Genomic DNA, 26,112 nt, shown 5'->3' on the forward strand with positions numbered 1-26,112 from the left:
AAGAATCCGCCTGCCAATGCAGGAGACACGGGTTTGAGCCCTGGTCTGGGAAGATCCCACATGCCGCAGAGCAACTAAGCCCGTGAGCCACAACTACTGAGCCTGCTCATCTGGAGCCTGTGCTCCGCAACGGGAGAGGCCGCGATAGTGATAGGCCCGCGCACCGCGATGAAGAGTGGCCCCGCTCGCCGCAACTGGAGAAAGCCCTCGCACAGAAACGAAGACCCAACACAGCCAAAAATAAATAAATAAATTTATAAAAAAGAAAAAAAAAAAAAAAGAAGAAAATAGCAAGTTTTGTGTCTGGGATAGGGGTGAAGGAATATTAGTAAGGACTTAACACAGGAGATGATGTGAGTTGAATCTTGCAGGATAAGTTTTCCTAGGCTGGCTCATGACAGCAGGACCTACCTTCTAGAAGGAGACGTGAAGATGTAATAAGTCATAATACATATAGGAAACAACAAATAGTTCAGTATAGTTATTGACTATGTTGTTTGTGAGGAAGCAGCAGTAATGAGCGTGGATATGGCACAGTGCCTGGCACAGAAAGGGTGCTACTAAACATTTGTACTTTGAATAGTGGATGAAGAGGCAGAGATCAGATTGTGGAGACTTTGTATTTCATGAAAAGGAGTTTGGTTGGCCAGGGGGCACCATGGGAAGAAATGAAGCAAAAAAGAGGCATAATCTGATTTAAATATTATGAAGATCACTGTGGCAGCACTTGCCTGGCTTGGGAACCCAGCTCTATAAAAGTCACTTAAGAAATATTGAGGATCGAGATTGAAAAGAGTATTCTTGAAGGAAAGAATTACGTAAGGTGTGAGAAGTGTCAGGAAGAAGAGTGAGATTGATAGTTTTAAAGGGAGTGAGCCATGGACTAATGCAAAAAATAAATTTGGCTGTCAATGATTTGGCAACTAGGTAGTTATTGGTAATTATAGAAAAAGCTCTTTTAGTGGAATGATGGTGTCAGAGGCCACATTGTAATAGGTTGACAAGAAGATAGAAAGTGATGAAATGGAGCCAGAGTTATACTTAGTTGGGAATCAAGGAGCAGAGTGAATAAATACAAGGCACAGAGAGTCCAAAGATGTTTAGCTTTGTATTTATTTATCTTTTAGGATGGGTAGAATTTGAGTATATTTTTTAGATCACACTCAATAACGTCACAGGCTGCCTCTAGCTATTGAGTATGTAAATCACACATAAAGGAGAAACCTCACAAATCCTGAAGATATTTAGATTTTCTTTATATTTTTTTCTCCCTCCTGTCTCTCCCTCCAGTTGAAACAGCCTCCCACAGATATAATAAAATTACCTGTGCGATTTACTTTCTCAGCCTAGTGGAAAGTCATGTCCTGAGTGATGCTTCATGACACCATCAATGTACTTCCAGGGGAAATATGCAGAAATTCCAAGGGTGGTTTTGTTAGGGAATGTGAAACCTCTCTGAGAATTTAAATGGACATAGCTGCAACTGTTTACAAGACTCACACCACAGGGAATATTCTTGTTAATAATCTACTAATCAATGTGTCCTTTTCTCCATGCTGCTAGCTGGGGATAGATCATGACCTTGTGCTTTTGTGTTAATTTTAAAATTTGAAGTTTCACTGCTCCCTCAAAGAAAATTCTAACTAAAGCAGCTTTTAAAAAAGAATTCCCCCCTACCTTTTTGTACAAAAAAAATTCTCACACAGGAAGTTAACTCACCATCTACCTTTGTAAGTCAAAGATGTTTGGGACATTCTATTTCCAATGCTACGGAATGGGAAGTATACATCTAATCATTACCTAATTCTTTGCAAGACCAGATGAACAGCAGAAAATTACTATTTTTCCCACAGGAATTTCTAAGTATGTGTACATACTGTCTACATTTTTAAAACTCTTTTACATATTCCGTTGCTAAATAGGCATAGCTCTTTGTATTAAGGAAATCATTTTGTTGAGCAAGATGCTGAGTTTTTTCCTTCTCCTTTTTTTTCCCGACTTCCCTCCAAATATGCCATTTTCTCAACAGAAATCACCACTCCTAGTGTGATGACAGGAATTGAGACCAGAAAACTAGTAAGAGACATGTTTCTTCCTTTGTAACTCAATTTTCAGCCATTATGCCCACTAAGCAGTATTGTGTAATACACAAACAGAGGCTCTGAAATTCAACAGCCTTGATCAAGTCCTGGCAACATCTTTTACCAGCCCTGTGACATTCAGCAAGTTACTTAATCGCTCTCTGCTTCCATCTCGTCCTCAGTAAAATGGTGGTACCCACCTCATAGAATGCTGAGAGTTTTAAATGAGAGAAATGCAGGTAAACTTCTAGTACCCATGCCTGGCGTACATAAATACAGCCTAGCTATTACCATTTTTTAGAGCACAGAAAAGGTATGCTATTTTCTTCACTTTTAGAATGTATTAATATTTTAAATTACTAGGAAATGAGGACACATAATATTTGGGATTAAATAAAGTGGAAGAGGACAGGTATTCAGGAACAAGCAAAGATTTTTAAGCCTGACTAAATCTGGATATGGACTTCCATTCTGCCACTTGGTGCTGTGTAGCTAACCTTAGGTGATTTATTTAATATCTCTGAGACCAATTTCCTAAGGTATAAAATAGCTACCTTGTATATTTATTATGGAAACAAGAGAATATATGTCAAGGACTTAGTGCATATTAGGTACCTAATACATGAAAGGATGTTAGGGCTTTTGGCTTTTAGTTTCTTACTATACCTCTTAAGAAAATTCTTATCATATAGGCAAGCCTATATGTAACAAGGGGAGAAAAAAAAGAAAACCAGAGTGCCCATCTAAAGCAAAAATTACTGCGTCCTTTATCACATCCCTGAGTTTTGGGGAAAAAAGAAATCCTGAGAGTTTTAAGAAAAGAATGTTTGTTTTTCATTACTGCATAAAACCAAATCTTGGAAGTTTGGTTCTCATTTGTAGCGCTCATAGAGTTTGAACTGGAACATCTTTAGTAGATTTTCTGCTGGATTTAGGGAGAAACCTTATGTAATGTATCAGTCCAAAACAATAAGTGAAAAATCAGATATGTAAGATTTATTCCCAAATGTTAACATTATGTTTTAATATAATCTATAAGTGCCTCTGAAAGGCTATCTCCTCAATTTTGGCAGGATAGAACCAAACATCCCAGGCAAATAAGCATCAAAGAACTCCAGGGAAAAAGATTTGGTATTCTTCATTCATAACCAATTTTCAAGCTTTGTTATTAAAATACTAGAAGAGCTTCAAAATCATTATCACCACTTCATACAGAAATGGGCATTGTTGCAAATAACTGAAAACCCAGTGAACGGTGACTTATACAAGGGCTTATTTTTCTCACATTGAAAAAAAATCTCCAAGGAGTTGCTGCTGGTATTGGGTCAGCGGTTCAGTGATTTCAGCCCCGTTGTCTCTGTGAATCTTTCAGCCTTTCCCTCGTGGCTGTTGCCTAATGGTCAAAAGATGACTTTTAGTCACAGGTAGCATGTCCAAGTTCAAGATGGAAAAAGGCATGATTGGCAATTCCAGCTATATCTTTCTCTTTCATCAAGATAAACAATTCTTCCTAGAGACTCCAGAAGACTCTTGGGAAGTGGGAGAAGTATTTAATTTTCCAGCCACGAAAATAAAAATAACAAGACAAAATAAGGGTGTGAATATCTGTTGAGTTAGGGGAAAATGTTTAGCACACCATTATCGAGAATCTCCTTGTTCCAAAGTCTACAAACTAAGCTAATTTCTAATTCTGTTTTATATGCATTTGAATATTAATAACAGGTAACTCAATCTTTTTTCCTAGAAGGAATATATGGATACCATTAGTGCCAGATTTGATACCAGGTGTACAATAGTTTGGTTTGTTGTTGTGTTATTGTTTCTACCTAGGCTAAGAATATTCTCTTTGGTAGCAAGTGTTTATTGCTTGGAATGTGATGGTTTTGCATTACTGAATCCATACATAAATTATTTTACAGATAGGGAGGTAAAGCATATGTTCTTATTGTTAAATTCTGAACCTGATGTTTTTGAAATATTCCCCAAACATTCTGGAGTCTTACATAGTTTCAACATGCGACACTAATTTTTCTTCCCCTTTTATGAAAATCATTAGATCATTAAAGCCATCCCATCTGGAAACGTTGGAATCACATTTGCTTTGGCTCTTTTTCTCCCTCTTTTCTCATTGGTTGATCATTTTTCCAAGCTACCAACTGATAATAATATATTTTAGAGGCATTGTTTCTTAATCAGTGGGGTACCAAATGCATGCACCAAGAAATGCATCATTTGTAGGTAATTAAAAATCATTAAAAATCACTGATAAAACTGATCAAAATTGTTTTGATTTTTATTACCCCCATGTGCTGACAATTCTAGGCAATGTGTAATCATATATGCCTCCCTGTTAGGACAAACCACCATGACCCTGTCTCCTCACTTTTAGTATGCACTGCTTCGTAATTCAAATACTTCTCTTTTCAATAAATTAATAGTTTAAGATTTTAAAGAGCTAACACTGTCTGAAATATTTTATATGGATGAAAATTCTGCATTTCTTTTCATGGTTTTATCCCTTTGATTATAATCATGGCATCATCTCTTGATTGAAAACAAAAGGTGAACAGAGACATGAATAATATTTAAACTAAATGAAAATTGGACATAAAGTTACACTTGTAACAGAAGTAGAATTTGACTATTATCTACAGAATATTTCTGTTTTTAAGTTTTTGAATACGTTTTTTCCCAAAAGGAAAAAATAAAAGAAAACCCAAAACTGAAATTATGTTTATTGCAATATTTCTTATTTCAAAGTGGATATCTCAAACTCCGTATTTCCATTTCAGTTTTGGGCTAAATATGGAATACAGGGGGAAAGGGCAGCACAAGGTAAACCCTTTTCATTTGAAGAATTGTGCGTAATGAATTTAATTCTGTAATAATGTGAAGTACCAGATGTGAAATGCTTGCTAGCATTCCAATCTTTGTTTTTCCTTTACATTGAGTTTTAAAAGAAAGCAAAAAAAGTGGGAAAAGATGAATTTCTCAAATTCATTGTGATCCTTTATTTCTCCAGGCATTTTTGGACAGAAACTGGAAGATACTGTCCGTTATGAGAAGAGATACGGACACCGTCTGGCTCCAATGTTGGTGGAGCAGTGTGTGGACTTTATCCGACAAAGGGGGCTGAAGGAAGAGGGTCTCTTCCGACTGCCGGGCCAGGCTAACCTTGTCAAGGAGCTGCAGGATGCCTTTGACTGTGGAGAGAAGCCATCCTTTGACAGGTAGATTTCAAGTTTTCACTAACCATCCTTCACTGAGACACTCAAACTCAACCAGAAGGTTGCAGTAAACTGAGATGACATCATCTTAATTGATGTTGTAACAGTTTAGAAGATGGATTATATGGCCTCACAGAGATGGATTGTTTTTAAGTTACAGAGTCAAAAATTTGATACTTTAGATGTCTTTCTCTGCCATACTCCGCCCCCCCCTTAAAACATTATTATTTATTCTTTTCCTTTGGCCCTAAATTAAAACTGTATTAAACTTTTACATCGGAAAAGTAAATTTTCAGAATAAGAGTCTTCTCTTGTTTGATGTTTCTTTGAATTCTTTCAGCTAAGGGATATTAAAAGTGTTGATAAACAGAGATTGGGATATTGGCAATGTAATTAAAAGCATTATATTTTTAAATATATAGCTCCATCTTAATCTAGGATAGATTTACAAGGAAACAAGGAGAAGTATATAGTATGATGAAATTCAGGAAATAATGGAAGTTGCAGAGAAGAATGCATAAAGCATCCATAACTCCACTAACTGAGTTGAACACTGATAATATTTTGTAAATTACCTCCTCCTCTTCAATTTTTTTAATTCAGTAGAAAAAAATAGTCATTTATCCTAATATTATTAACTCAACATTTGTAGCAGTTTTTTTCATATCAAGAGTTGAAAAGTGCCCTTTTATTCCAGCATATTCTAACTTAACATCTGATCATTGGCAACCTCTGTAAGCATAATTTTTAATAACTATTTCACTCTATAGGTATATAGTTCATAATTGCTTCAATAAATGGAGACATTTAAGTCGTGACTTTATTACTATTACAAGTAATGTTGTAGTGAGTACACATTAATATAAATATTTTCTATTTTTGGATTATTTTTTCAGGAGAGATTCTCAGTATTGGACTTGTGGATAAGAATAGTTTTGATACTTGAAAATTGCCTACTTAAGTAGTATTTCCCTTTGAAAGTATAGAATTATCGTGTGGATAGACAGATCTACAGGACAGATAGACAAGAAGACTCTTGAATACATGATACGAGATAAAGGAAGCATCATTGAGAGTATGGACTTGTTCCAATCCAAAAAATTCATGGTAACTCATTTGATGCCCTTTTACTGGTCACATTAACAAAACCCCGAACAGTGATACAATCATGCTGGCAAGGTGTGTTGAGGTAGGTGCCCTGATGGTGAGAGTACAGATCATCATAGTCTTTCTAAAGAAATTTGGTAATGTATTTCAAGACCCTTTAAGCAGGAAAGCCCAGTCCTAGAAAAAAATCAGATATGTGGAAAAAACTGAAGCGCAAAGTTGCTTATTACAATTTCCATAATAGTGAAGAATGAACTCCAATCTGTTATCTCTAGCAATAGACTGTGGTTAATATAATATAATAAAATGTTATTTACTTATTAAAATTTTGGGAAAACGCTGATTAGACAATAAGTGGAAAAATTAGACAGGATAAATTAATTGATCAAAATGCCACCTTTTTACAAAAAGTGTCACAGTTTATAAAGATTCATAAATTCCCTCTGAGAGAGAAAAATTAAATGTGGTGGTAAAGAAATGAATTCAAAACTAGGGTCAGAGAACAAATTTCAAAAATGCAGATATATTTTTGGTGGGGGAGCCACATGTCTTAATCTATACTTTGAAAAAAAAAGATCAGCGGTTCCATAGTTCAGGCCTGTACGCTGTACACAAGATATAAACAATGGTTTATCTAGGAGAAATGTAATTTTTTGTTCCAAAATTAGAAAAAAGTTTGTCAATGGGATCCTCAAAGTAAAATATCAGATTATGGGATAAACAACGTCCTATACAATGAACTCATGTGACATTGATAAATTTCAGTGGTCTTTTTCTTTACATTTATGTATGGCTTAAATACATGCATATGACCTTAATAGCAAAGTTTATCTATTAAAAATTCTTTTGACACAGGCATTTAAAATTTGGTTCTTTTAACAGCTCTTTGCTAATATGTGCAATTTAGGGGGATATTTTATATATTTAAGGATACTTATAAGAAAAGATGTGCCCTGTAAGCAAAATTATTTCTCTGTAACTATAGGCTGACAATGAACTTTATATAAAACGTGATCCCAGTTAAGAAAAATGTATTTTTTTGTATAAAAATGCATCAGTTCATAGAGACTAAAGAAAATATAACAAAAGATAAAATTAATTTTGTGGAATAATGAATGACCTTCTCCCCTTTTTTATACTGTAAATTCAGTAACTATACATTACTTTTATAATCAAAAGTTTAATCAGAAAGATCTTTAATTAATTTCGTGCTGCACAATAATTTCCTTATCTTTTGATAATTTCTGAAGTGTAACTACAGAAACTCCCCATTTACTAGAAAATCTGTAAAAGAGAGTTACAGAGAGTATTTCAGTGTCAGAAACAATATGGTAACATTGCTAGTATGCTTTGAGAAAAAGGAGTGTCATTCGTTTCCTCCGTCATTCACTGGTTCAGGTTTCTACACTGGTATATTAAACCACCCCAAAACTGTGTGGCATAAGCAATAACAACCAATCATTTGTTTATAAATCAGCAATTTAGTCAGACCTTGGCAAGGATGTTCTCATTTCTCCAATACATAGTGTTGGTTCATGTAGATCAGTTAGGTCTGAAGGATCTAAGATATGGCTTCACTCACATGTCCGTAGCATTGTCTGAGGTGACTAAGGTAGCTGAAGGCTGCGTGGTCCTTTACCTCCTTCTCTCTCTCTCTCTCTGTCTCTCTCTGTCTCTGTCTGTCTCTCTCTCTCTGTAGTCTCACATCCAATAGTGTGTCTCTTCATGCAACTTTTATCTCTAGCAGATTAGTCAGACCAAGCGACATTAAGGCTCAGGGTTCTAAGAGAGTAAAGCTGGAAGCTTGTAAGCATTGCATTGCTTAAAGCAAGTCACAAAACAGGGCCAGCCTAGATTTGGGGGAAGGGAAATAAACTCCAGAACTTAATGGAAAGAAATGGCAGGCATATACAGAGAAGGAAAAATTTGTGGGACACTATTTTAGGAGAAAATCACTATAGCTTTAAAGTCTAGAAATCAAGTGGAGTAAATTCCCTAACTATGTTCTTTTTCAAGATTATTTTGTATATTCTAGGTCATTTGCATATCTGTAAAAAATTTAGTATAAGTTTGTTAGTTTCTACAAAAAATCCTATTAGGATTTTGATAGAAACTTCATTGAATCTAGAAATCTATTAATCTAGAAAAGTGACATCTTAAAAATATGAAATCTTCTAATCCTTGAACATAGCCCATCTCTACATGTCATTAGGACTTTTTGTATTTCAGCAACACAAAATTGTATTGTAATTTTCAATGTCAGATCTTGCTCCATTTTGCTAAATTTATCCTTAACTATTGAATGTTTATAAATGCGCCTGTAAATAGTATATTGTTTTTTATGTTTAATTTTCTAATTGCTTACTGCTAGATTATACAAATATGATTTTTTATAGAGAGATTTTTCCTATAAACTTGGCAAATTTATTTATAAATTCTAGAAGGTTCTTTTAGATCCCTTAGGATTTTCTCTATGCATGATCTTGTTGACTGTATATAATGAGAGTATTATTTCTTCCTTTTCAATAAGCTTTGCATTCCTCCTTCTTGACTTTCTGTATTTGCTAAGAACTATTCTACAATAGTAGTGAATGGATATACTTTTTGTATATGTAGAGGGAAGTTTTTAGTCTTTTGCTATTACTCATGATGGTAGCTATAAGTTTTGTGTAGATGCCCTTTATCAGGTTTGAAAATGTTCTTATATTTCTAGTTTGCTGACAATTTTTATAATGACAGACAATTGAATTTGATCAAATCCACTTTTTCTGCATTTATTGCAGAAATTATCTGGTTTGTCTGTTTTATTATGTTAATGAGGTGAATTTCAAATGTTAAACCAACTTTGCATTCCTAGGATAAACCACTTTTGGTTATTATGTATTACTCTTTTAATATATTGATGTATCTGACTTGGAAATAACTTGTTGAGGATTTTTGGACCCATATTCATCAGGGCTATTGACCTAGCAATTTCTTTTCTTGGAATGCATTTGACTAGTTTTGTTATCAAAGAAATTCTGGCCTCAAAAGTAGGCCAGAAAATGTTCCCTCAACCTCTATTTTCAGAAAAATTGTATGTAGTTTGTATTATTTCCTCCATAAATCTTGGGTAAAATTTACCAGTGACATCCTTGGAGGTGAGGTGAAAGAGGTTAATCCTGAATAACCCAGTAGGTTATAATAAAAAATTTAGTTTTTATTCAAAGAGATATGGAAATCCATTGAAAGATATTTAACAAGCAAATGGAATAATTTTATTTACATGTTAAAAAGAAAAGGTCACTCTGTGAGGGAAAACTAATATTTTCTACTACTCCACCCACAGAACACTTCTGACACCAAATGTGTGGGTTTTCCGTAAGAAACAATTCTCCAATTCTTGGTAGACACCCACTGAGTGTCCTACGATTTAATCAATTCTGGCACTAACTGCCCAGAGTTAGTGCAGACCCCACAGGTTAAGGGCTCATTTCCACAAGTCTGCCCCCCTCCTTCTTCAGGCACCAATTACAAGTCCCAGGTTGCCACCTGTACTTCTGACCAACTAGCCATAAACCTGAGGTTCCTCAAGATCAATCATTTGCTAGAATAGCTCACAGAACTCAGGAAAACAGTTCAGTTACTAGATTACTGGTTTATTATGAAAGAATACAACTCAGGAACACAGATGAAAGAGATGCATAGGGAGGAATGGGGTAGGGGCTCAGAGCTTCCATGTCCTCACCAGACGTATCACCCTCCTGGCACTACGACGTGTTCACTAACCTAGAAGCTTTCCAAACCTCTTCAGTGAGGATATTTTTATGAAAGCTTCATTACATAAGCATGATTGATTAAACCCTTGGGCTAAAGTTCCAACCTTCTAATTACCTGATGGGTTTCTCTGGCAACCACCCTTCACTCACCCCACCCTCCATCATCCTTATGGGCTTTCTCAAGGATGCCTGAACATAAATTCAGGCATGGTTGAAAGGGGCTTGGTATGAATAGCAAAGACTTTCCTTTCACCTTCCTCATTCCAGAATTATTTTAGGAACTGGGGATAAAAAACAAATATAACAAAAGACGCTTCTATTACTCTTATAATTTAGGAAATTACAAGGGTTTTAGGAGCTCTGACCAGGAGCTAGGGATGAAAACCAAAATATATCATGGTATCACACTCTGACAATCTGAATGTGCTTGTTTTGACAAATAAATTGTTAAGCTTGAGTCTTTCAGTAGTAGGGAGGCAGAAATACAAATTACTGGATTCTGCTGATTTTCAAAAAAGGATTTCCAGATCCATGGACAGTGAAATAAAAAGAAAAGAGTAACATATTTGTGGCCAAATGTAATTGTAAACTACATTCTTAGGGAATAAATAATCCATAATTTCCCAAGGAGAGTGTATTATTTTTGGAAATGTGTCCAAGTAGAGTATTCTGCCCCATCTGCTTTTTTAGTTACTTGACTGAGTTTAAAATTTCTCATGACCAAGTCCCAGTTCAAGTTTCAGTTTTTGGGATGTGAAGACAAACTGCCTGGGAACATTTTCTAGTTCAGGTTAAACTCACCAGTGTTCACCATCAAAATGATCTAAAAAAGAATGTAAGTTAAAAAATGCAGGTCGTGCATAATGTTTTGAGTAGATATTAGTATATAAAGCAAAGTACAGAAATTTTTCTTTGTGAAATATGTTAAAGAATGACAATGAATAAGTATTTTCTCTTATTCTAATAAAGCTCATATCTCACTAAAGGGTCAACTGGCTTTAGCTTTCATCTTTATGTTTATTAAAACCTGGAAAGAAATTCCCACAGGAATTCTGCAAAGATAACCTCTAATTTTAATATTAAGGCCTATTATTATTGTCATTCTAATATTAAGCTCTAAAATTTGAATTTTAAAACAAACTTTTTAAATACCATTTTAAAATTATAAAAGTATAGTGTTATTAAAATTTAATGTAAATATTATTAAAATCATATTTTAAATTATAACATTTTGTATACAATTTAGAATATAGAAGAATATAAGAAAGAAAGATGACTATTTCAAAATTAAACAACCCAGAGAGCTCTTGCTATATATATAAATAAGTAGATATGGGGACTTAAATATAGAGATATATCTAAATACAGATAGATATATATATACACACAATTACGGGAATCACACAGTTTTTACATCTTGCTTTTCTTGTTAACATTACATCATAAACAACTTGGCATGTCACTAAGTAGTTTTTGCAAACATGATTTCAGGGACAGTATAGTAATTCATCATATCATTATATTGGTTTGTGTTACGGGAGAAGAGAAAGATGGTTTGAGAAAAAGAAATTAAAACATACACTACTTGAATTTAGAGAGGTTGCAAGTGCATGTGCCAGTTTTTATGAAACCATGTGCTTTCTGCTCTTCTTTAATTATATCAAATGCTATTTTCCCAGTTCTGTGGTTCAAGTTTGAGACTTTTATGTATGCATGACTTATCAGTTAGATGAAGTATTCCCATAGACTCCTTGACCAAAGTGAATTCTGAGAGAAAGGACACTCTCATTGACCTGAAAGAATTTGTATTTAATCAGTTTATGTCAACTGTAAAAAACAACAGATGTTGGAGTTCCTAACCTTTCTTTTCTTCATTATTTCTGTTTAGAAATGTAAAAAATTAAAATATAACATTTTATATTAAACTTCCCCACTTTGAAGGGACAAAAATGAAATGCAGAATGTGTAAAATCAGATTAGAAGCAAAGTGTTTTTTCATTTCCAAAGCTCTCCGGATGGTATCAGCTGTTAAAGAAGACACAGTTTGGAAGAGCTGGGAAGGTAGGGTCAAAAATGGCCATGTGGGTGTCACCATCATAGCATTAATTGCTCAGCAACAAAATAACTATGCACTTACAACAAAGCATTCAAGAGCAAGGACAGAAGCCTGGAGAAGCCAGTGATTTTACACACTGTCCAAGAATCCCATAAAACAGCTGCTGTCCGAGGTACCCCAGCTGCCCTCCCTTATACTGAGCTCATTCTGTCCTCGTCCCTCCTCCTCTTCTCCTGTGTTTATTTTTTATTTGTTTTGGGGACTGACAGGATTACAAAACAAACTGCAAGTCTACAGAGATAAGATGGGAAAAAAAAGCCTAAACTTTAGAGGCAGAAAACCCAGACACATTTTACTTTTATCCTCTGGGTAACAATATAGCTTTGAGCATTACTGACCTGAGTTATAAAAAGTGAACTTGAAAGGGAGAGCACCATAGACACAGAAGAGATTCTCAAACATTATTTTGTATAAGAATGACCAAGAGAGAGAACTCAAGATTCAGATGCCCAGACCCCACTGGCTCTCATTCTGATTTAAAAGGTTTGAGGATACCTAGGAATCTTCATTTCAAACAAAGCCCCAGGTAATTCTTTTTTTTAATTATTTTTTATTTTTTTTTATGTAGCAGGTTCTTATTAATCTATTTTATACATATTACTGTATATATGTCAATCCCAATCTCCCAATTCATCCCACCACCACCACCTCCACCACCGCCGCCGTGCCTCCCAACCCTCCACTTTCCCCCTTTGGTGTCCATACGTTTGTTCTTTACACCTGTGTCTCTATTTCTGCCTTGCACCATTTTTCTGCACCATTTTTCTAGATTCCACATATATGCGTTAATATATGATGTTTGTTTTTCTCTTTCTGACTTACTTCACTTTGTATGACTGTCTCTAGGTCCATTCCACGTCTCTACAAATGACCCAATTTCATTCCCTTTTATGGCTGGGTACTATTCCATTGTATATATGTACCACATCTTCTTTATCCATTTGTCTGTCGATGGGCATTTAGGTTGTTTCCATGACCTGTCTATTGTAAATAGTGCTGCAATGAACATTGGGGTGCATGTGTCTTTTTGAATTATGGTTTTCTCTGGGTATATGCCCAGTAGTGGGATTGCTGGATCATATGGTAATTCTATTTTTAGTATTTTAAGGAACCTCCATACTGTTCTCCATAGTGGCTGTATCAATTTACATTCCCACCAACAGTGCAAGAGGATTCCCTTTTCTCCACACCCTCTCCAGAATTTGTTGTTTGTAGATTTTTTGATGATGCCCATGCTAACTGGTGTGAGGTGATACCTCATTGTAGTTTTGATTTGCATTTCTCTAATAATTAGTGACGTTGAGCAGCTTTTCAGGTGCCTCTTGGCCATCTGTATGTCTTCTGGGGAGAAATGTCTATTTAGGTCTTCTGCCCATTTTTGGATTGGGTTGTTTTTTTAATATTGAGCTGCATGAGCTGTTTATATATTTTGGAGATTAATCCTTTGTCTGATGATTAATTTGCAAATATTTTCTCCCATTCTGAGGGTTGTCTTTTCATCTTGTTTATTGTTTCCTTTGCTGTGCAACAGCTTTTAAGTTTCATTAGGTCCCATTTGTTTATTTTTGTTTTTATTTTCATTACTCTAGGATGTGGGTCAAAAAAGATCTTGCTGTGGTTTATGTCAGAGTGTTTTTCTTATGTTTTCCTCTAAGAGTTTTATAGTGTCTTAAAACTTAAAACTATAGTTTTAAGTTTTATGGGTCTTACATTTAGGTCTTTAATCCATTTTGAGTTTATTTTTGTGTATGGTGTTAGGGAGTGTTCTAACTTCATTCTTTTACATGTAGCTGTCCAGTTTTCCCAGCACCACTTATTGAAGAGGCTGTCTTTTCTCCATTGTATATTCTTGCCTCCTTTATCAAAAATAAGGTGACCATAGGTGCGTGGGTTTATCTCTGGGCTTTCTTTCCTGTTCCATTGATCTATATTTCTGTTTCTGTGCCAGTACCATATTGTCTTGATTACTGTAGCTTTGTAGTATAGTCTGAAGTCAGGGAGTCTGATTCCTCCAGCTCTGTTTTTTTCCCTCAAGACCGCTTTGGCTCTTCAGGGTCTTTTGTGTCTCCATACAAATTTTAAGATTTTTTGTTCTAGTTCTGTAAGAAATGCCATTGGTAATTTGATAGGGATTGCATTGAATCTGTAGATTGCTCTGGGTAGTATAGTCAGTCATTTTCACAATATTGATTCTTCCAATCCAAGAACATGGTCTATCTCTCCATATGTTGGTGTCATCTTTGATTTCTTTCATCAGTGTCTTATAGTTTTCTGAGTACAGGTCTTTTGTCTCCCTAGGTAGGTTTATTCCTAGGTATTTTATTCTTTTCATTGCAATGGTGAATGGGATTGTTTCCTTAATTTCTCTTTCTGATCTTTCATTGTTAGTGTATAGGAATGCGAGAAATTTCTGTGCATTAATTTTGTATCCTGCAATTTTACCAAATTCACTGATTAGCTCTAGTAGTTTTCTGGTAGCATCTTTAGGATTCTTTATGTACAGTATCATGTCATCTGCAAACAGTGACAGTTTTACCTTTTCTTTTCCAATTTGTATTCCTTTTATTTCTTTTTCTTCTCTGATTGCCGTGGCTAGGACTTCCAAAACTATGTTGAATAACAGTGGCGAGAGTGGACATCCTTGTCTTGTTCCTGAACTTAGAGGAAATGCTTTCAGTTTTTCACCACTGAGAATGATGTTTGCTGTGGGTTTGTCATATATGGCCTTTATTATGTTGAGGTAGTTCCCTCTATGCCCACTTTCTGGAGAGTTTTTATCATAAGTGGATGTTGAATTTTGTCAAAAGATTTTTCTGCATCTACTGAGATGATCATATGGTTTTTATTCCTTAATTTGTTAATATGGTGTATCACATTGATTGATTTGCATATATTGGAGAATCCTTGCATCCCTGGGATAAATCCCACTTGATCATGGTGTATGATCCTTTTACTGTGTGGTTGGATTCTGTTTGCTAGTATTTTGTTGAGGATTTTTTTTTTTAATTTATTAATTTATTTTTATTTATTTATTTTTGGCTTCATTGGGTCTTTGTTGCTGTGCGTGGGCTTTCTCTAGTTGCAATGAGCAGAGGCTACTCTTTGTTGTGGTGCACAGGCTTCTCACCACGGTGTCCTCTCTTGTTGTAGAGCACGGACTCTAGGCACGCGGGCTTCAGTAGTTGTGGCACGTGGGCTCAGTAGTTGTGGCTCACGGGCTCCAGAGCACAGGCTCAGTAGTTGTGGCACACAGGCTTCATTGCTCCACGGCATGTGGGATCTTCCCGGACCAGGGCTCGAACCCGTGTCCCCTGCATTGGCAGGCGGATTCTTAACCACTGCGCCACCAGGGAAGTCCCTTGTTGAGGATTTTTGCATCTATATTCATCAGTGATATTGGTCTGTAATTTTCTTTTTTTGTAGTATCTTTGTCTGGTTTTGGTATCAGGGTGATGGCGGCCTTGTAGAGTGAGTTTGGGAGTGTTCCTTTGTCTGCAATTTTTTGGAAGATGTTGAGAAGGATGGGTGTTAGCTCTTCTCTAAATGTTTGGTAGAATTCACCTGTGAAGCCATCTGGTCCTGGGTTTTTGTTTGTTGGAAGATTTTTAATCACAGTTTCCATTTCAGTGCTCACGATTGGTCTGTTCATATTTTCTATTTCTTCCTGTTTCAGTCTTGGAAAGTTATATCTTTCTAAGAATTTGTCCATTTCTTCCAGGTTGTCCATTTTAATGGCATAGAGTTGCTTGTAGTAGTCTCTTATGATGCTTTGTATTTCTGCAGTGTCCATTGTAACTTCTCCTTTTTCTTTTCTAATTTTATTGATTTGAGTCCTCTCCCTCTTTTTTCTTGATGAGTCTAGCTAAAGGTTTATCAATTTTGTTTATCTTCTCAAATAACCAGCTTTTAGTTCTATTGATCTTTGCTATTGTTTTCTTTGTTTCTATTTCATTTATTTCTGCTCTGATCTTTATGATTCTTTCCCTCTACTACCTTTGGGTTTTGTTTGTTCTTCTTTCTCTGGTCCCTTTAGGTGTAAGGTTAGATTGTTTATTTGAGATTTTTCTTGTTTCTTGAGGTAGGATTGTATTGCTATAAATTTCCCTCTTAGAACTGCTTTTGCTGCATCCCATAGGTTTTGGATCATCGTGTTTTTGTTGTCATTTGTCTCTAGGTACTTTTGATTTCCTCAGTGATCTCTTGGTTATTTAGTAACGTATTGTTTAGCCTCCACATGTTTGTGCTTTTTACGGTTTTTTCCCCTGTAATTGATTTCTAATCTCATAGCGTTGCGGTTGGAAAAGATGCTTGACATGATTTCAATTTTCTTAAATTTACCAAGGCTTGATTTGTGACCCAAGATGTGATCTATCCTGGAGAATATTCCACGTGCACTTGAGAAGAAAGTGTAATCTGCTGTTTTCAGATGGAATGTCCTATAAATATCAATTAAATCTCTCTCGTCTATTGTGTCACTTGAAGCTTGTGTTTCCTTATTAATTTTCTGTCTAGATGATCTGTCCATTGGTGTAAGTGAGGTGTTAAAGTCCCCCACTGTTATTGTGTTGCTGTCAATTTCCTCTTTTATAGCAGTTAGCATTTGCCTTATGTACTAAGGTGCTCCTATGTTGGGTGCATATATATTTATAATGTTATATCTTCTTCTTGGATTGATCCCTTGATCATTATGTAGTGTCCTTCCTTGTCTCTTGTAGCAGTATTTATTTTAAAGTCTATTTTATCTCATATGAGTATTGTTACTCCAGCTTTCTTTTGATTTCCATTTGCATGGAATATTTTTTTCCATCCCCTCACTTTCAGTCTGTATGTGTCCCTAAGTCTGAAGTGGGTCTCTTGTAGACAGCATATATATGGGTCTTATTTTTGTAACCATTCAGTAAGCCTGTGTCTTTTGTTTGGAGCATTTAATCCATTCATGTTTAAGGTAATTATCGATATATATGTTCCTATTACCATTTTCTTAATTGTTATCAGTTTGTTTTTGTAGGTCCTTTTCTTCTTTTGTGGTTCCCACTTAGAGAAGTTCCTTTAGCATTTGTTGTAGAGCTGGTTTGGTGGTGCTGAATTCTCTTAGGTTTTGCTTGTCTGTAAAGCTTTTGATTTCTCTGTCGAATCTGAATGAGATCCTTGCTGGGTAGAGTAATCTTGGTTGTAGGTTCTTCCCTTTCATCACTTTAAATATATCATGCCACTCCCTTCTGGCTTGTAGAACTTCTGCTGATAAATCAGCTGTTAACCTTATGGGAGTTGCCTTGTATGTTATTTGTCATTTTTCCCTTGTTGCCTTTAATAATTTTTCTTTGCCTTTAATTTTTGTCAATTTGATTACTATGTGTCTCAGTGATGTGTCTTTGTATGTTTCTCCTTGGGTTTATCCTGCCTGGTACTCTCTGCACTTCCTGGACTTGGGTGGCTATTTCCTTTCCCATGTTAGGGAATTTTTCGACTATAATCTCTTCAAATATTTTCTCGGGTCCTTTCTCTCTCTCCTTCTGGGACCCCTATAATTCAAATGTTGGTACATTTAATGTTGTCCCAGAAGTCTCTTAGGCTGTCTTCATTTCTTTTCATTCTTTTTTCTTTATTCTGTTTCACGGCAATGAATTCCACCATTCTGTCTTCCAGGTCACTTATCCGTTCTTCCGCCTCAGTTATTCTGCTTGATTCCTTCTAGTGTATTTTTCATTTCAGTTATTGTGTTGTTCACCTCTGTTTGTTTGTTCTTTAATTTTTCTAAGTGTTTGTTTTTTAATTCTTCTAGGTCTTTGTTAAACATTTCTTGCATCTTCTGGATCTTTGCCTCCATTCTTTTCCTGACGTCCTGGATTATCTTCACTATCATTATTCTGAATCCTTTTTCTGGAAGGTTCCCTATCTCCACTTCATTTAGTTGTTTTTCTGGGGTTTTATCTTGCTCCTTCATCTGGTACATAGTCTTCTGCCTTTTCGTTTTGTTTATCTTTCTTTGAATGGGGTTTTCGTTCTACAGGCTGCAGGATTGTATTTCTTCTTGCTTCTACTGTCTGCCCTCTGGGAGATGAGGCTATCTGACCCTAGGTAATTCTTATATACATGGTACTCTAACCACAACTTGTGAAATAGTAGCCAGACTATGGGCTGCAAGAGTGTGGGTTAAAGGGAAACTGATCATTTGAAGGGATGTGCCTCAGTTTTCTCATATATGAAATGGAGAAAAAAGTTTAACCTCATGGCACTAATGAAAGCAACATATTATTTCTGTCTAAGCTAAGCAGGTCTTATCCTACTGTGAAAGATAAATTACTTCCTGGGGTGTACAGTTTATGTGTAAAATATAAAATTTCCTATCTGCTAAAATAGGTCTGAAATTTTAGAACAGCCTGAAAAGTACGTCCCTGCACCTATGCTTTGATCCATGTGAAAACTCAAACACTGGGGAGTTCGGTAATGCACTACAGGTATAGAGCCTTTGTATCATACTGTGAATAAAGATCTACTGGTCAGATCTGATGGAAGAAAGTGAAGAAAGAAAATACTAGCTTGAGGACATGTGGATAGGTAAAGGGTTGGAAAAGCAAAGAACAGACTCCCAGGAGTTTGCCTAAGGCAAGATCTGAACTTGTAGATGGCAAACTGGCTACCTGTTTTCAGCAACCGAAATGATTTTCCAAAGTTCAGAAAAGGGCCAGCCCTCCAAAGTCCTGGGCAGCTGTTTAGCTGTGGTAACTCTTAACGTTTCTATATTTTGATGCAGTTCTTAGATATTATGATGGCTTGACAAGATTGATAACCATTGTCTTAGAGTACTTCTCAAATGTCCATCATTCACATAGGACCATCCTGACTTTAGCCATATTCATATAACACCTGTACTTGGTTACTGAACTTTTTCTTTTTTATTCACTGTTATTTAAATCAATTTTGTTGTAAAAGGAACTTGATATCATTTTTTAGTTGAAAATCAGCACTTGCCATAAATAAAAGGTTAATATAGCACAAATGCAATAGCCACAAAGAGGGTATTAAATGCCATCTGAATACAGCTGCTTTGGGAAGACTCTGACCCTTTGGACCTCTGTTTATTTGATGAAAGTGGAGATTGGCACATGCTGGGACCACCTGAACACATCTCTCATCCCCAACTGATACTTCCTACTTGTTATAATCAGGAGAACTGAAAGACAATCGAGAATGGACTAATGTTCCTTCTGTGTAATTTAATGTCTCTTAGTGTCCTGTCCGTGTGGCACCTGACTTGGAATAGCCCACGTTTTGGGAAGTACAGCCAGATTGCTCTTTGCTAGCACTGACAGGCCTACTTCCTTGAATGCTTGGCTTCTTTTCTAATTTGAACCATGGGTGTAACTTGCAAGGGTTCCATGAAACCCCCTTGTAAACATATCAAGGTCTGAAAAATTAATGAGCTTTAAGGGAAAATATTCCATATGTGGAAAATACTCACCCGAATGGATACTTACTAAATATTTTACGTAAGAGAGATTGTTAGCTAGAAATCTGTCATGTTCCATTGTGCTTACTCTCTTGGTGATGTATCTAAAAAGCCAGTACATGTGAATTGGGGGAACTGAATTACACCTTCCTTTCAATTTAGCTTTGAATAAATTTAAGTTCACTTCCAATGAAACCTGATTGAGTGATGAAGAAAAATAGCCAATTAACCAAGAAGTTTCCCAGTATTTGGCGTATCTATCAATTGGCATTTGTGTACTTAATTGCAAGGAAGCAGTGTAGGAATAAGAGTTCAGGCTTTGATGAGAAGCAGGTACCATTTACTACCTATGTTAACAATCTGAGACTAGTTACTTAACTTCTCCAAATTCCTAGTTTCCTCATATGTAAAATGGAAATAACGCTTAAGTCCCCCAGAGTTGTTGTATTCATGAATTTAAAAATAAAACAAAATGGAACAAAAACACCAGGAGTAAGTGGTAGAAGAAGACACTTAGCACATTTATTGTCATTGTAAGTATCATGATGTTGGTGATGATGGTTTTAACATTTTATATGACAAGGTAAAGTAATATCCTGAACCCATAAATACAGAAACTAGTGCTTAACCATAAACTCTTGTGTTTTTAATCCAGAATATCTTCATTTCTGTTTTGAAATCTCCATAGCAATTTCTACTGAAAGAAATAAGATACTATAATGTTTTATGTTCTGAAAGTGTGTTTTTGTGTGTCTTGTAAGTCAGATTGTAAATATTTTTGCATGAGTTTGGTGAAAGTACATCCCTTAAAGGTATATATTTTCTGAAATAAATTTATTGAGTCATATTTTACATATCATGCAATTCGCCAATTTCAAAGATACAATTCAATGATTTTTAACAAATTTACCTAGTTATGCAACCATTACCATATATTGGTTTTAGCACATTTTCATCACCCAAATAGCGTCTTTTATGCCATTTACTGTTATTCGCAGCAGCCCTTCCTCCCCAGGCAACCACTAATGTACTTACTTTCTGTCTCTATAGATTTTCCCTTTCGACATTTTGTATAAATAGAATTATTCAATACATGGTCTCTTGCATCCAGCTTTTTTCTCTTAGCATAATGCTTTTGAGGTTTGTCCATGTTATAGCATGTATCAATAGTTTGTTGCTTTGCATTGATGAATAGAATTTTATTTTGTAGATATACTACAGTTTGTTTATTCGTTCATCAGTTGATCGATATTTCAGTAGTTTGTGTTTTTTGCCTTTTATGAAGAATGCTGCTGTGAACATGCATGTACAAGTTTTTGTGTGGACATGTTTTCATTTCTCTTGGGTGTATACCTAGAAGTAGAATTGCTAGGTCTATGTTTAACATTTGGGGAATTGCCCGACTGTTTCCCAAAGTGGCTGCAACATTTTATATTTCTACCAGCAATGTATGAGTGTTCCAATTTTTTATCCTAGCCATTCTGGTGAATGTGAAATGGTATCTCATTTTTGTTTTAGTTTGCGTTTCCTTAATGACTACTGATGTTGTGTATCTTTTTATGTGCTTATGAGCCATTCATGTATACACTTTAGAAGGCATATGGTTTTTAAATGTTTGATTTTTCTGGTTATCTTGATAATTTATTATAAGGAAATGGTTGAAAAATTGCTAAAGAATCAAAATAGTGTTCTGGGAATTGAGATAAACATCTGTGATATCATGAGAGTATGCATATGCATACTCATGAGGATCTCACTGTGGATATTCATTTAAAACTCTGTATTTATAAAGTAAAATTCTACATGTATGACTACAATATGAACTCAAAGAAAGTAGAGAATTTTGACTCTTGATCACCTTTTTTATCCCTAGCACCTAGAACGATGTCTGACACAATGTAGGCATTCAATAAATCTTTGTTGAATAAATGGATACAAGGAGTATATTTTGAATATATTTGTTGGGTAAAAGAGTGCAAATATTTCTGATATCTCAATAAGTAGACAATTCATGTTCTTATTTTCATAGATTAGAATTCAGGAAATTTGAAAATTGTCATGTTTCAAAACAACTTCTAAAATTCTGTTAAAATATCATTTTTGTTAACTAAAGCAAAATGCCTGCCGATGTTAATGTGGAGTCATAATCTTATGAATGGGAACACAATTTCATAAAAGCCACAAATCTAAATTAAAACCAGTACCTTTGTTTGTTTTGTATTCCAGAAATGCTCCATGAATATGGATGCATTATACTTCCGAAGTGAACTAGATTTTGATTTATAACAAAACAACAACAAAAAATAAAAACAAACCCCCTAACTTCTGCTCAATACAATTTGTTTGTCTCTCTTCTTCCCACTTACACTGACCTCTCTTAAATATAGTCCTAGTAGATAACAGCACTAATATAATATATATCTGTATACGTGGTAGCAAAGTATCCTTTCCAACAAAGAGCATGACAGCATTTATTAGTAGGAGATTCACAATAAATACATAATTGGATTCTTTTAAAGCTTTTTAGTCTTTCCCCCAATACGTATATATACACACAAATTAATAAACTGGAATGGTATCATTTTAGCTCTTATGTGGAGAGTGCTTTTGTGTTGTATTAAAAGACTGTTGAAGTGTTCAGAGGAGGAACATGTTCTGCGTGGACTTGAACAGTTTGGGTGTTGATTTTGTAGATTCACCTGGATATGCCAGAAAACCCTTTTAAGTTCCCTCTAACACCATGAGTTACAGATTCAACAATGTAAAATTAGGCATTTCTTTATTCATCTCCTTTATAACAGGGGTCCCCAGCTCCCGGGCCGTGGACCTGTACGGGTCCGCAGCCTGTTAGGAGCCGGGCCGCCCAGCAGGAGGTGAGCTGCGGCAGAGCGAAGGTTCCTATGCTGCCCCCCGTCGCTCCCTATCGCCTTGCATTACCGCTTGAACCATTCCCCCCACCCCGCCCCCGCCCCCGTCCGTGGAAAAATTGTCTTCCGCAAAACCGGTCCCTGGTGCCAAAAAAGTTAGGGACCGCTGCTTTATAAGGCACAAAGGTTTTCTTTCCTACCTTATTGACTTTATTAGAAGAAAATAAGTATTCTGGAAAAGAATGTTTGCATCCTTTATTGTTTATCCTAGAAATCAGATAATCAAAAATTTCCAGTCTTGTGATGGTTACGAAAGGAAATGAGCAACATGCAAAAGAGTCAGCGTTAAAGACACATTAATAAGAAAAAAGAGTTATATTAAGGAAACTTTGCTATTTAGTTTTCATTAACTAGAAAAATTACCTGTGATATTGAGCTCTGTTTTATTTTTATTTACAAATGGAAATATTAAATTATGTACATGGATTTTAAATGTTTTTGGGGAAATTTAAAAATATATTTTTTCCATAAATATACCCCGTCAGCATCAGAACATCAATAATGATTCTCTGGGACATTCTTGGTTGCATAATCTGAAATCTTTCAGAAAAACCAATTAATTGTTGAATGTATTATGATGATGACATTTCCTTTGTTTCTCCTGAAAATCCATCTGCAGAGTTTAGTAAAGGGAAAAATATGTAGGCAGACAACATAAAATTGTAAAGTAACTCAATACAGCTGTAACTTCTCTATTTTAGCTAAGCCAATTTCATTGTTTGCCAAGATTTTGAAGATCATATGAAACTTCAAAATTACAAATTTTGAAATTACAACCCATAACGTTTTAAGTCCAGGGTACAATTGAAACAAGCAAGGGTTATGTGATAAAGTCTCTGGTACAAACAATTACTAATGTAAAGACATGAAAACTGATAGAGCCATGTAAAACTTCTGTGAAAGAATCCTTTGCATCTGTACATCAGGAGTCAAATGTCAGGAAAGACAGCATATCCCATTTAAGCAAGAAATGTGGAAGATCATCATTTACATCTCATTAGATAATCACAGTGTACTTAGAGAATGTATATTATTCCTTCCAGTTGTCTTTATTTCTGAGCCATTTCTGGGGGAAATGTGAGGTGGGCAAGAAGTGTCCTAATCCACCTCTCTCAAACTATAGTCACATAATCCAATGAATAGTAAGTGCTATTTGTTCACTGTAATTTAAAATTTTCTGTAAATGAGTTTTCTTGTGTCTCTTACTATGAGTAGTTTCTTTATATCCACCTGAAAATAGGTCATCTAAATTGACAACAATCTTCTAATTTTTTTAATCATTTATGCAATTCCTGCATATATTTTACACTTTGTGAATTTAGGAAATTATGTTTCACAGAACAGCCAGAGAAAGTGTTAATGCAATGGATATTATTCCATCGTGACTCCCAACCTAGATTAGGAATGCCTATGTTTATTAAAAATTGTGAGCAAATTAACTACTTCTTCCATTAACAACTATAGATACTCTCTGGAATCTCAAAGGCTTGAGCTTTCTCCTGAGACAATTATGAATAAATTCAGTAAAGTTCTACTGGCACTGAGAGAGAACAAAGTCCAACATGCACAGTCAATCAAGGAGAGCCTTGATTCATTTTCTTCATACCATGAAACCAGCTGGATATGTTTACAAAAATTCTACAAAGAATAAAAAAAATATATATATGTATGTAGTACCTGTGTGTGTGTGTGTAGTATGTGTATATATGTATATATAGTACGTGGATACACACACACTTATAATAGAATCTCTCCAGTTTGCAAACAGGCTATCTCTAATCTCTTTATCATTCGTGACTTTCAAGTAATTCCTTAGATCAATACATATTCTAAGCAATTATATACATTATCGATATGAATAGGGTCTTAGTTTAATAAGAAAATCTTTGTGGCTCCTTGACCTCAGATTTATTTTCTTTGTGAAAAATTTTTTTTCGTAACATGGGTCTTAAGAGCTTGGACAGTATTAATGTCATTTATAGTATAAGAATGCAACATGTGTGTTTGAATGTTACTTCTAAGTTGAATTTGGATATAACATTGAACCTTGGATTCCAAGTCACCAGGGCCATTGTGAACTCATTTTAATAGTCATGTTGATTAATTTTGTAACTGACAACATATTTCTGTAATTAATTAATTTATTTTTTTGAGATATAGCTGACATATAACACTGTGTAAGTCTAAGGTGTACAGTGTGTTGGTTCAATATGTTTATATGTTGCAATATGATTGGCATGTTGCCCAGCATCTCTATCAGGTCACATAATTATAATTTCTTTTCTGTAGTGAGAACAATTAAGATCTAGTCTCTTAGCAAATTTGACATTTATAATACAGTATTGTTGACTGTATTCACTATGCTGTGTGTTAGATCTCCAGAACTTATCTACTATTTGCATCTTAAGGTTTTAGTTAGGTTTTTTGTGTTGTTGTCATTGGAATTGAATGCATATGTATGTACAAGGTAGCCTGTTAAAATAGTTATACTGATGTAATGTTACTGTAAGGAAACTTGTCTGAATGTTCTACATCAATCCTTTTAAATGCCTCAATCGCATTAGCCTTTCCACTCCGATCAACTCACCTTGGTTCTATGATGGAAAAAGTCAGATTTTATTTTTATTCTTCAGTCTAAATTTTTAATTTACTTAGATATATTAGAGTGTGGCTATTTATAAAGTGAATCAATGCTCTCAAACACTAATCCAAACTAACTAAATAATGTCACCTCTAATGACTAGTCTATAAAATAAGTATATATGTTTCTTTGTAATGTATATTTATCTGTATATGCTTAAACATTTGCCCTTTGTATTCACATGTAGTATTCAAAAGCTATACAAGGCATTTTACTTGTCATTTATATTTATTTGGTACAAGTGATTACCACCTGGATGTGTATGTTCAGGGGTCTAGTGTGGGAAGACAGGCTTGTAGCAGAAAGACCAATGAATATGCTGTTATATTAATGGAGATGAGTGATAACTTGAACTTGAGCAGTGTCAATGAGACTGCTGAGGAGGGAACAGATTCATGAGGTGTGACACGAGAATATATAGGATCCAGTCATTGGTATTTTGCAAACTTTCCAGGTGATTCCAATGTGCAGCTTAGTCTGAGAATCACTAGTCACTGTTAGATTTAGAATCTCAGAAAAAGCAAAATTTAGGTTGACTTCTAGGTTTCTTGTTTGTTTCTGTGAATGGTGATGCCATTCATGGTTGAGAAAATGGTAAAGGAGGAATAATTTTATTGCAAGGTTTTTGTTGCTCTCCAGCTTTGTTTATATGGAGTTCAGAGTGTGTATGGAACGTCTAAGAATTCAGTGGAAAGGTCTGGTTTGGAGATGTGTACTTTGTAGTCATTGTAGAAAAGTGATCGTCAAACTTATGGATTTAGCCAGGGTATGTACACAGAGTCAAGGAGAATAATACTTAGAGGCC

General features: G+C 35.2%; 1 protein-coding gene across 8 annotated transcripts in view; it reads left to right on the forward strand.

Moving 5' to 3' along the window:
• ARHGAP24 (Rho GTPase activating protein 24) overlaps nucleotides 1–26,112 on the forward strand; it is a 521,847-nt gene that overhangs the window by 458,138 nt on the left and 37,597 nt on the right. For all 8 annotated transcript variants that reach the window (XR_009701126.1, XM_061192471.1, XM_061192470.1 and 5 more), the window contains one exon: nucleotides 5,104–5,311. Coding sequence is in view for 7 of the 8 variants with exons in the window: in XM_061192471.1 (XP_061048454.1) it covers nucleotides 5,104–5,311 (208 nt within the window). In the remaining variant the exon portion in view is untranslated. The remainder of the gene's footprint in view (nucleotides 1–5,103; nucleotides 5,312–26,112) is intronic.

The sequence above is a fragment of the Eubalaena glacialis genome, chromosome 5 (assembly GCF_028564815.1).
Source record: "Eubalaena glacialis isolate mEubGla1 chromosome 5, mEubGla1.1.hap2.+ XY, whole genome shotgun sequence".
Taxonomy (NCBI): domain Eukaryota; kingdom Metazoa; phylum Chordata; class Mammalia; order Artiodactyla; family Balaenidae; genus Eubalaena; species Eubalaena glacialis.